The 11,935-nt window shown below is 35.6% G+C and overlaps 1 protein-coding gene across 1 annotated transcript in view; it reads right to left on the minus strand.

Annotated features, from left to right (window-relative positions):
* LOC112572775 (ELKS/Rab6-interacting/CAST family member 1-like) overlaps positions 1-11,935 on the minus strand; it is a 38,393-nt gene that overhangs the window by 13,886 nt on the left and 12,572 nt on the right. Inside the window, exons 7-16 of the mRNA XM_025252645.1 lie at positions 11,536-11,703; positions 10,798-10,940; positions 6,420-6,543; positions 6,094-6,207; positions 5,222-5,448; positions 3,668-3,803; positions 3,214-3,345; positions 2,753-2,913; positions 1,895-2,042; positions 1,493-1,621 (exon numbers count right to left, since the gene is read on the minus strand). Of these exons, the coding sequence (XP_025108430.1) occupies positions 1,493-1,621; positions 1,895-2,042; positions 2,753-2,913; positions 3,214-3,345; positions 3,668-3,803; positions 5,222-5,448; positions 6,094-6,207; positions 6,420-6,543; positions 10,798-10,940; positions 11,536-11,703 (1,482 nt within the window). The remainder of the gene's footprint in view (positions 1-1,492; positions 1,622-1,894; positions 2,043-2,752; positions 2,914-3,213; positions 3,346-3,667; positions 3,804-5,221; positions 5,449-6,093; positions 6,208-6,419; positions 6,544-10,797; positions 10,941-11,535; positions 11,704-11,935) is intronic.

Here is an 11,935-nt window from a genome sequence, read left to right on the forward strand (position 1 = left end):
GGTGAGTAGTTATCCAAAGTGTCTTAATAGTAATGGGACTGGTGTCACAAAAAATTTATTTCAATGCCAAACAAACTACATGGTTTCCTCTTCACAGTAATCTCTCTCGAGTCTAATGCACTTTTCCATCCTTCCCTGACATGTTTCTATGCGCTGCTGGAAGGATTCTTCATGAGCATGAACGAGTTCTTGTACACATGCACCTTGAAGAACTCTTGGAAGAGGCGGTGCTTTACAAATACTATAATTATTATAATCACAATTACCCTCATAGCCTTCTGCTCTAAAGCAAAGCACACTAGCGAAATGGTACTAGCCTAATAACCCAAAGTCAGAAACCTATCTCATAGGCTTGTGTGTGTATATATATAATAAAACTACACATCACATTAAACGTCACATGAAATCTTCAACCAATATATTTTTAAATCTGTGAATTGCTGCTATGTTGCAGTATTATCATCCTACCATGTCTGCAAATGTCCCTAGGCAACAGATATACACTAAGCTGCAGGCTGTGTTGATTTCTATGCTGGAGTCAAGACATTCAGCATTCTAGAAACTAGCCTTCCACTTCCTTTGATCAGTCAGCTCAGATGATAATGGTAAAAAGAAAAGAATACATCCAATCTATAGTAACAATGACAATGACAGTGATGGGAGCAAATACAGTCTAATCAAATAATAGTGAAAGATAAACAATAACACAGTTGATATAACAAACATTTACACTTTAACTGATAAAGGGAGATAATTATACATCAATGCCATATAACACCAAAAAATTAACAAAAGTTTCATCACAGAAACCACAACAATACAAAAATACTGGGAAATTACATTCAACATCCCTGCTTTTTTTATTATGTCATAAAAATATTTATGGAACAATCTGTATTATGTGGAGATTTTCTTCTTGCGATTGTTTTATGGCTTCAGACCCTCTGACTCTAGGGTAAAAAGCCTTCACAGATTCTACAGAACACAAGTTGCAAATAAAATATCAAACAGGTAACTTAAAAACAACATGCTAATGCCCTGGCATCTTTTGACTAGTAGATGTCTTCCCAACATTTTTATTGTCAGGGGTCGAAAGGCAAGTCCTAGTAGCACTGCAGCATTTGCTGAATAATTAGTACTGATCGACCAGACAAACACTTTATCACACATCTCTACATTTTCCTATTTCTACCTAAAAGAAATGAAGACTACCCTCTCCTGTTTTGTAAAGTAATAATTTGATGATTTCTTTGGTGTCTTTTTCATTTACCAGCGAGTAATTGATTAAAATGTCATTGCTAGCATCCTACGTGATTAAGAAAACAAAACTAATGAACAGCAACATTATCAATTTTTTTTTTGCGCCTACAACCTCTGTCACAGATACAACTTACATTACCATGGTTACTAGTGACATTTTAGGGTAGCACAGCTATAGATGCTAAGAGTCCATCAGTGAAGGGTCATGTGCAGTGAGGATGTAATGATCTACCTGTTCTGGGGGAGCATTGCGTAACCGCTGGGCTACCGTCTTCTTGCCCTTACTGCTGCTACTGCTGCTGCTACTGGAATTTCCTCCCTTGTCTTTAGCAGATTCCCTGAGCTTCATCAAGTTTTGAGTCTGAAGATAAAAATGCAGTTCATCATCTTAACTGTAGAAAATCTCATTACAAAGAAAGTGAAAAAACGGTGAGACGTAGTAAATTGCTTTTGGTGGTGGTGGTGGTGGTGCAAAGGACAAGAGTTTGTGGAGCAAAGAAGATGGGTTCAAATAATGACCTCCCAAATAAATGTAAATGAGAATGAAACTATAACACACAAACAAATAAAGCAATTATAAAGTCTCCTATAAACTGTTTAAGATAGTCATCAAAGCATGAACTACTCAACTCACCACTTCTCTCAAGTTGCTCTGCAGGCTGTGTTTTTCATGGGTCAAGCGTTCAATCTCTTCCAGGTTACGCTGCTTCTTCGTGCTGGTCATCTCCAGGAGAGCAATTGTGGCATCTTTCTCACTAATGGCTGCCTGCACAGCTTCTTGTCTGTAAAGACAGTGGTTCAAGTGTGTTTAATATGACAAAACTGCTGCCAAATAAATGATCTTATGCAACAAGAATTATAGAAAGTATGGAAAATAAGAAGATAAGAAAATCACCAGAACAACATATAGTCACAGGATTTTTAGTTACTGTGCAGCAAAACAATGGAACCATATCTGTCACTTACCTACCATTAAATCCTTTAAATGTACACTAAAAACACACCTCTTCCTTGAACACTACTACTAACAACAGTCCACACAAAGCTAGTTCATCTTCAACCCCCACCCTCTAAGTTTTTGTCATCCGATTCCTATATTTCTGTGTTTGTCTTTTATTAGTCATCAGTACTATTGTTTATCTTTCCATCCTTTGTATGTTGCCCATGTCTCGTTCTTGTCTCAAGCGCTAAAAACACGCTCCTCACAAGCACAAGTATCCACTAAATAAATAGCACGGTTTTTTTATTATTATTACTATGTTACATATCAGAAATATGGAACACAGACAAGCAACAACAAAATCAATAATAATTATTAAACTTTCAAAATTTAAATTTATGTCTCTAAAACTGATGTTTAAATTGTTAAACATTTGATTGTATAAATCTAGTAAATTAAAATCTCTTTATTTGAACAAATGATGAACAGAAACACAAAACTTATACTATGCACTAAAAACCAAGCATTAATCATGATAACTGTATCACTCACTTCATCTCATAAACTTCCTCTAGATGTTTTTGTCTTTCTGCACTCATGCGACGAAGCTTGTTATCACGGTCCTCCAACTGACGAGTCAGTGTTGCCAGTTTACTACTGTAGTCTCTAGATGAAGCCTGCATTGCTTCTACTTCCTTCCTCATTTCTTCCATCTGTATTAAAAAGCAGATGTCAAACAATCTTTTTTTCCTCAAGAGCCCAAACAAAAGCATTTGGAGCGTAAACATCAAGCAGATATTTGGATCATCTACAATCGATTAGGGCATCTTTAAAAACCAAGAAAGTGTGTGTGAGAGAGAGGGAAGGAGACCCACCAGATAAACTGTAAATCTAAATGTCACAGATCATAACTGACATGAAAATAATTTAATAATAATAAAATAGTTAAAACACTTTTGCAACCTTAAACATACAGGGAAATAAAAGAATAAATCTATGTGAAAAAGACTTACAGCAGTTTTAGAGGCATCAATCTGTGCTTGCAGTTCTGCCATATCCATTTCACGCTGAGCTGTTATTCGGACGCTTTCCCTCAGTGCTTCTTCTAGTTCCTCTATACGCTCATTTTTCTGTTTGATCTGTATCTGAAGGTATACATTCATTGTGTTTACAGGTCACACTGTATCAATTTTGTAATGTTAGCCACTGACTATTCAACCATACAATTTTTTAATCAAAAAGATGGTAATGTCATTCTAATCAAACAGAAATATTTCAAGCAGATTCCACATTATATTTCAGAAATATTCTTAATCTTTTTACATTTTTAATCCTTTTTTGAGGCAGTTTTTAGAAGACATAGGTCAGCACATCTAAAATTAATGCTACAAACATTCTCCTAGTGATTTTAGCCAGTATATAAACAAGGAAATAGCTGCATGGGGAAAGATTTGTCATGATACTTACAGAGAGCTGAGAGGCATCATCTGTGAAAGTGTCCTCTCGCTTTCGTGCCTCTTCAAGCAGCTGAGCATTTTTCTTCTTCTCTGTCTGTTGGTTTCTCTTCAGTGTTCCCACCTTCTGTCTGTATTCTTTTATCACACTGTAATCACCATATACAAGTGACAATTACTGCACAAAACAAAACAGTAGCAGTACACAACTACTAATTTATTTGAAGTTGTCGGGACAACTATACATAATGAAATAATTACTTAATCACAATTTTCTTTTTCATTGTGTAACATTAGATTGATAATTTTAGCACAGTGTGCATACACTTATTTAATCACATTTCAGAATATATTGATGTGAAGAAATTTCTTTTGCACAAGCCCAAAAAATAAAATCTGATGTGACGGCTGATTCTACATGTTCAGCACATACATGTACCATCGACACCGGTATGTTTCACACTATTTACACAGAATCAGGTTACAAGAATGCAGCTATTGTACATAAACAGATGAAAAGAGTAAAGTGGGGGGGGGGAATCATAGTTTGAGAAGGATTAATCTGCTAGGAATAGCAATTGTTAACAGTTGCATCAAATATGCATCCACAAATTTTCTTCTACTTAAAGGATTAAAAAAAATACTCTGCTAGATGCCATGTTTAATGGTAGATAAGGCTACTGGTTACCAGTTTGAACATTAATTTTTGTTGTGAGAAGCTGACAACACAAAGGTAAGTACTATCTGAATCCCATGTCTCTTTATAGCATAGTATTGTTTCTATGTATTCCATTTGTTTGTAGTCTGATAATGTGGGGTATTTTCATGCTTTGCATCTAATATTTTAAAAATTTTATACAGTAAAGTTATATCTGAATACGATACAACTTTATTAACCGACAAGGGCAATTACAGGTAGTGCTCATTCGCTAGTGATATACAGATCAGTATATATATATATGTTGAATAGGGCTAATGTAGGAGAAGGAAATGAACCACAATACCTTTTGAAATTAATTTGCCATGCAGTTTCAAATTGTGTCAGCTAATCTAAGCATCCAACGGAATATTTTCTTCAATTTGAATGTTGTCCAAAATTAAGTTTTTAAGATGATATGCAAAAGACAGCAATCAGCTAATGTGAAAATTGACTTGCATTATAAAAAGTTTAAATTACAAAATAAAGGTATTTATTATTTAAATTACATATCTTTTAGAATATTTAATTATTGTATATATCTGAAAAGTATGAAAAGATGTTTTAAGACATTAAAGAAAACAACTTGTTACAAGATGATATGGGATGATTTGATCTCTCAGTGGCATCTCTAGTTTTGCTGAGGGAAGAAATAGAGATAGGAGTTGGCAGGAGGGCACAATCCCTTCTAAATCTAACTTAATATTGCCAAGGCAAACTATACTAATCTAGTTAATGCAAGTACCAAATCATTTGCAGGTGCAAACTTGCAATATACTTTCACAAGTACATGTAAATGTACATACATATATATATATACTTAAAAAATAAAAAAAGAGAGAAGAGAAAGAAACATTCTCTTATTCTTACTCTTGCATTTCTGCAATCTGTGCTTCCTTTTCCTTTTTATCTTCTTCCATTTCTCTAAGTTTCTTCTGCAAGCTCTCTATAGAATCCACTACTGCTTCTGCATTAACACCCTCTCCAGCCACAACAGTGTCTGCTGGCAAAGATGAATGTTGCTCAGTGCTAACTGGTACCTCCCTTGTTGCCTCTGTCTGTACTTCTGCTGTCAGCATTGTCTTTGCTTCCTGAAACTGAGAAACAAATCCCCAACAGGTAATGAAAAACAGAGTGCTGTCTTAAAGGTCATGTTACTAAAAGTTTTTCACAGAAATTACAGGACATCATGCTAGTTTGGATGAAAGTCTTCAACACCCACCACAATTCCAAAGCTTCTCCCCTATGACTGCAGTATTAATGTTGCTCCAAGAGTTTCTCTTACTTCTAAGACTCTTACATCTCCAATGGTGCACCCCTTAAGTTCGAATGTGCCCAACTTTCATAGTTTCTTTATTTTTAATAATGGCTTTGACGCCCTACAGCTGAATATTTTATTATGTAATTCTGATTACTGTTGCTTTAAGGGGCAATAATGATGACACACAAATGCAGCTAAACAAAAAATAATGAACTAAAGTTATAGGAAAATATTTTGTTTTTCTGTCACATTTATATCTATTTCATTATCATTTTTATATCTGTGATTACCTTGATTAAATGTATAAAATATATTACATTTATATTTAAATATCATTCAAGGTTAGAACATTTCTATAAGAGTAACATGCTAAAATATACAAGATTTTCATATCATTATTGTCTTTGTTTGAACATGTTCCCAAACTAATTGAAAAGTATAATGGACACACACAAACTCAAGTGACAAACATTCTACTCACCATTTTACTGTGGTACTCCTTTGCTGCTGCTTCCAATTGCCTCATCTTATTGTTGGCTCGGAAGTTTTCTGCTCTCAATTCTGCTGCCTCTTCTCTAAGTTCACACAGCTCAGTCTGTTAAACCACACCCACACGCACATATAAGCACATTTATGCATGTCATTTCCGGTGTTAAAAGACAGAGTAAGGTATCTAGTATTTAAAATTTAAATATGAATTTAACATGATTCGTGAAAATATTTACTGCACTGTGTATTACAAACATGTTTGGTCACTATTTGCTAGGTCATGCTGCCAACTGACAAAAGAATATGAGGGAGACAGACCTGCTTGGCTGTGAGCTCTACATGCATAGCTTCCATCTGTGTCTTCAGATCCTGGGTAGTCTTCACATATACATTCAGCTCTTCCTGATGGTCACGGTCTGCTTGTTCCCGCATTTCACGAAGCCTGCACAGCAGCAAAAGAAAGCCTATCTTTAATGTGATACGATACTCTGTATTGAGGAGCTATGCTCATCCTGAAAAACCAAGAATGCTTGTAAAGATTGTTGCCAAACAAGGGGTAAACAGAAACCTGCTGTATTTTCAGGAAAAAAAAAAAGTCCCACTGTTCCATCAAAAGATGGTGACACTTTCTGCAGACTTCAGTTCAATAGTAAAACATAGCAGAATATGACAAAGTCTGAATTAGAATCACCTCTGCATTCATGGTAGAATTCAGAAGCAGATTTTAAAACATTACGTGCAATAATAAAGAACTATGCATATGTTTAATGTAGCCTCGTCATGTAATGGACAGTGCAAGACTGTTAGGCAGGCCAAAAATGTCACAGAATTACTCCACGAAACCTGAATTTTGATAATAATAAACTTGAAAAATTTCAAGATCTTTTGCTGAGATTTAGATGATGCAGACAAAATTACTGAGCAGCGATCCCAAATCTGGATGATAGAGCAAAAGTCATGTAAAGAATTATCATACAATGTACATTTGGTCAGAATGAAGACTAGGCCAAAAACACAAGAGGTATTTGTTAAAAATCTCTAGACACACACAGCACTATAGTGTTCATTATAAACTTAAATTAAAAAATACTGCAGGATTCTTCGTCTTAAAGAAGGCAAAGAGCTGGATGACATAAATCCATTATTTAAAACTTCTAAAATCTTCGTCCCTCGAAGGCCAGAAAACTAGATTCCCACAAATGAGTCTAGTTTAAATACTGGCTTTCTGGCCTGACCATTTGTCAGCATTACCCAGCATGTCAGCATACTAGATATGGAGAATACGTGTTCTGTGTGTGACAGCTGGATTACTCATTCTAAATGTAAAATGGCTTTTAGTTTTGTCATGAGATTCACAAAGTTGATAAATTGTAATGTGAAAATGAAAAACTATAGTTGATTATTTAAGTGAGTCAAAGGATAGAAGAAACTCATTTGAATCTGATGAGTAGCAATATTATTTGTATCAATAACAGGGTTTTTGCAAATATTGTTTTATGCTACATGCAAAATAATTTTTAAATCATGTTTTTAATTTTCAAATTAAAATAAGCATTTTTTTAGAACAGTGAAAAAGTTGACCTAAGGTTACCCTGCTAAAGGCCCAGGGTTCAGAGGTTAAAAAATCAACCTTGAAAAACACATGCTGTTCTTTCCACTGGGAAGGAAAGATTTAGCAACTTCTAACAGCGCAAATCAGGCAAGTCAGTCTGACAAACAAGATAAACATTCTCAACTTTATACATGCCAGTCCCACCACATCATACCGAAAACAAACCATTCTAAGAAAAGCATTCACAACATGATCATAGCTGCCTGTAAGCTGCCCTATACTAGCTGTAACTAGATAGATGTTAACTACAAGCATCTAGCAGATCTACTTCCTCTTTTGCTGATGGCTTAAAAAGCAGAAAATCACAAAATCTAGAGCATAACAACTAACCAACCAAACAAACAAAAGATCTTTTCTTTAGATTATTTTTTATTATGGTCTGATACACTAATGATAGCCTAAATAACACTAGAAGAATATAATATTACTTTAGAAAAAGCTAAAATTATTTATTTTATAAATATCATTAATATACATTCTCTTTATGAACTATGGTCATTATAGTGAAATATAAGAACATATTTGTGAAAAGAAAAATGTGGATGACAATGATCTTGTGCTTTGCATGCAAAGAAAGTTTAGTTACCAAAAACAATAGTACCAAAATCAGGAACATGCTTGCAATGAATGCCCATCTGTTATAATCAGTGATTAAAATATTTGTTTCATAAAATACAGATTAATATATTTTATCAACAGATCTTCAGCAGAATACATGTAAGTCAATTTTTCGAACAACAGTATTTTTTGTTTTTTTTCAAAAGAAGATTTATAGTAGGATGGAAGAGAAATAAAAAAATTTACAGCATGCCTCCAAGGAGAGAACATCCTGGAAACAGACCCCTTCATGTATCTGGGGAGTATTGTCAACAAGATCGGTGGAGCGGATGATGACATTAAAAGCCGCACCAACAAGGCCAGGCATGCTTTCAACAGCCTATGCCCCATCTGAAACTCCCGCGCATTATCCTTTAGAAGTAAGACCCCCATCTTCAACACTGATGTGAAAGTAGTCCTACTGTAGGGTTCTGAAACCTGGAGAGTGACAACTACCATCAATAACAAACTGCAGACCTTTACCAACTGATGCTTACGCCATATTCTGGGAATAAGAAGGCCTGAAAAGATCTCCAACAGCTGCCTGTGGAAAAAAAACAACCAGAATGTCACTAGCCAAGACATCAAAAAGTGTAAATGGGGCTGGATAGGACACACCCTGTGCAAACCAGCTGACACCATTGCCAAGCAGGCATTTGACTGAACCCTCAGGAGAAGAAGAGAGTTGGGAGACCAAAGCAGACTTGGAAAAGAACAGCAGAGAGCGAGGCAAAGGACATCGGAACCACCTGTGCCCAACTGAAGGGTCCGCTGGCGAGGTGTTGTTGCAGTCCTATGCTCCTCAAAGGAGCAACAAGGATTAAACTAAACTAAACTAACTCCAAAGAGTCCCCACACCTTGAAATATACACAAAGCTCTAAGTTGCATGCCTTACACTGTGTGGCACCATGAAATGACTGAGCTTATCTAACCTAACTAAAGTTTTGAAAATAAACTGTCTTAGCAATTTAGTAGCACTTGTCAACAAATGCAACTTATTTGTCACTGATATTGCCAAAGATGAATCAATTTTGATTGTTCAAGCATTTTTTTGTTGCTTTAATAATATCAATAATATAAAATAGTTTTGCACTTATTCACAAGTTCTTTTCTCATTTCATCACTGTAGTTGTCACGATATATCTTTTTCAATAATCACTCATTATCTATATATACTTGAAGTGACTAGCCAAAGTCTATTTTAGCATTAGAAAAACCTGAAAATTTGCTGCCTGTAACAACTTTACTGATAACAGTCTGGGCATTAATTGGAGTGGATATAGTGTACCTCTCTAGCAGCTCCCCTGTTTTATACACCGATATCTTCAGTCTGTGTACAGACAGAAATAATAGCATGTGGTGGTGTTATTAAGCTAAAACAAGGATGAAAAAAAAAGTATTAAAATAGTTACAATCTGATTACACTCAACCTAACTTTAGAAAACTCTTGAACAAACACAAAAGCTTGATGATTTAACTGAGACATAGTTAAAGATGTCATAGCCCCAAAAAAAGATGTCTTTTGCACTTTTGCCAATCCTGTCCTCAGACTTTTCATGTTATCTAAGATTGTTCACGGTCTTTCACATATCAGATTTCCTCAAGGCACTTTAACAGAACAAAACCAATGAATAAAGAGCACCACAAAAATACAACCAATAAACAAGGATTAAATAATACTCATTACTATTGCTATTAAATAAAGCTTTTAACTAGTGCTAGCACAATAATGGGATGAAGGATCAAGCAACACAACATGGAGTGACAATAGAACTTGGATGGCTTTACACAGAATCATAAATTTAGCACTTGTGAATCTAAGGTCTTTGGTTATGAAGAGATTAAAAAGTAAATGACATTTAAATAAAACAATGGCGTAGGAAGATGCTTGGTCTTGAAGGGGGGGAAACTCCATGCTAATGGTGAACAACGTTCACATTGTTGACTCTTCAGCATCTTTTTGGAGGAACCGGCTGCCTCCCTGGTTCCTACACCACTGTAAAAATATTGCTAATATAAGGGGCAGGGGTGAGAAACTCTGTAGTCGGATGGTTAGTGTACTTCACTTTGGCGCAGAATGTTGCTGGTTCAAAATCTCCCTCCATGCCACTCAGTAGCTGCTTAGTGAAAACAGGTACCTGATTATATCAGGGGAAGTTAGCAGGTGGAAGGAAAGGATTGGGATCTTAAAAAAGTGGACCAGTGTTGTTCTCTGCCTATTCCTTTTACCTTATACATAAGCTACAAAAAAAAAAAAGTGAGAAATGAGAGAAAAAAGAACAAAGCACAAAGACTGGCGCTGACAGCAAAGGAGTCACCAAGTCTGATACACCTCAGATCACATCTACTCCTCATCCACTGTCACAAACAGGTGGCAAATTTAAGGCTGCGCTCTGGTCTCTATTTCACTAAAAGTAAAAGCAACTCTGACTGAAAATGAAAGAAGACGCCCAACAGAAAAGGGTTCAAGAAAAAGGGCAATAAACCTTTCTATCTGTCGATCCTTCTCTGTAATTGATTCTTCCAGACTGGAGATGGCACTATCTGTGGAGTCTGTGAAAGTAAGGCGAGATTTAACCTGGACCAACTGCTCCTCCTTCTCTCGAACTAAGTCCTCCTGACTCTCCACCTGCACAGACACTTGCTTTAAGTCATCTTGATAAAACTCATGACAATGATAATAATAATGCTATGAAGATCTTTACAAAGCAGTATCATACTTAGTAAGCAGGTGTTCTCACCACACATCTCACACACTTGATCGGAACAAAGAACAAAAATAAAGAAAGCAAATAGCCCAGACAAATGGATGATTGCCATCAAAATAACTGGAAACAAAGATAGGCTTCCATAAACTGAATGAAATCTGCTGACAGTAAAAGACTTTAGACTTGATTCAGTGTAGGCAGTAGCCTTTAACTAAAGAGAGGGAATATAAAAACATAGAAAACATGAAAAACATCTTTAAATAGATGGGAATAGTAAATGCATCCATACTATAATGTAATCAAGCTGGTTATTCATTTAAACTTTTGCAATTATACACCTTTTGGTGAGGCATACAGGTCTCTAGCTATATCTATTATAACCCACATCAGTACACATGCATGTATAAGGTCAGATCCATAAAATACTATCATCACTACATGCTTAGCATATTTTAATTTTAATTTTTAATGAATTTTATGATACACTAACAGTAAAAAAATAAGAGAGGGTGTAACCTTTGTCTGAAGGATGGTGATCTTGCACTCCTTGGTGTCCAGCTGCTCCTTCAGCTCCACCACTTCTGCTTCCAGTCGCCGCTTCTCTGCAGCCACTGCCTGTGACTCTTTATTCTTGCGCTCTATGGTGCCATCTTTGTTTTTAAGCCGCTCTTGAAAGCCTTCAATCTGCACAATATAAAACGTATGGTTCCTGTCTAAAATATAATTGCGTTTATGCCTAGCATGAAAGAAACACCACAAATTCCAAATTGAAATGTATGCTGTGGGTCAGCTCTTGTGACATCTCTAAAAGGGGGTCAGAGCTAAAAAGTGCCAAAAAGTTATATTTGTTCACCACATAAGCTTACTAGATATATTAAACATATACTTCCCTTTAAATCTACCACCACAAAAATGG

This window comes from Pomacea canaliculata, linkage group LG9 (genome assembly GCF_003073045.1).
Source record: "Pomacea canaliculata isolate SZHN2017 linkage group LG9, ASM307304v1, whole genome shotgun sequence".
NCBI classification, from domain to species: domain Eukaryota; kingdom Metazoa; phylum Mollusca; class Gastropoda; order Architaenioglossa; family Ampullariidae; genus Pomacea; species Pomacea canaliculata.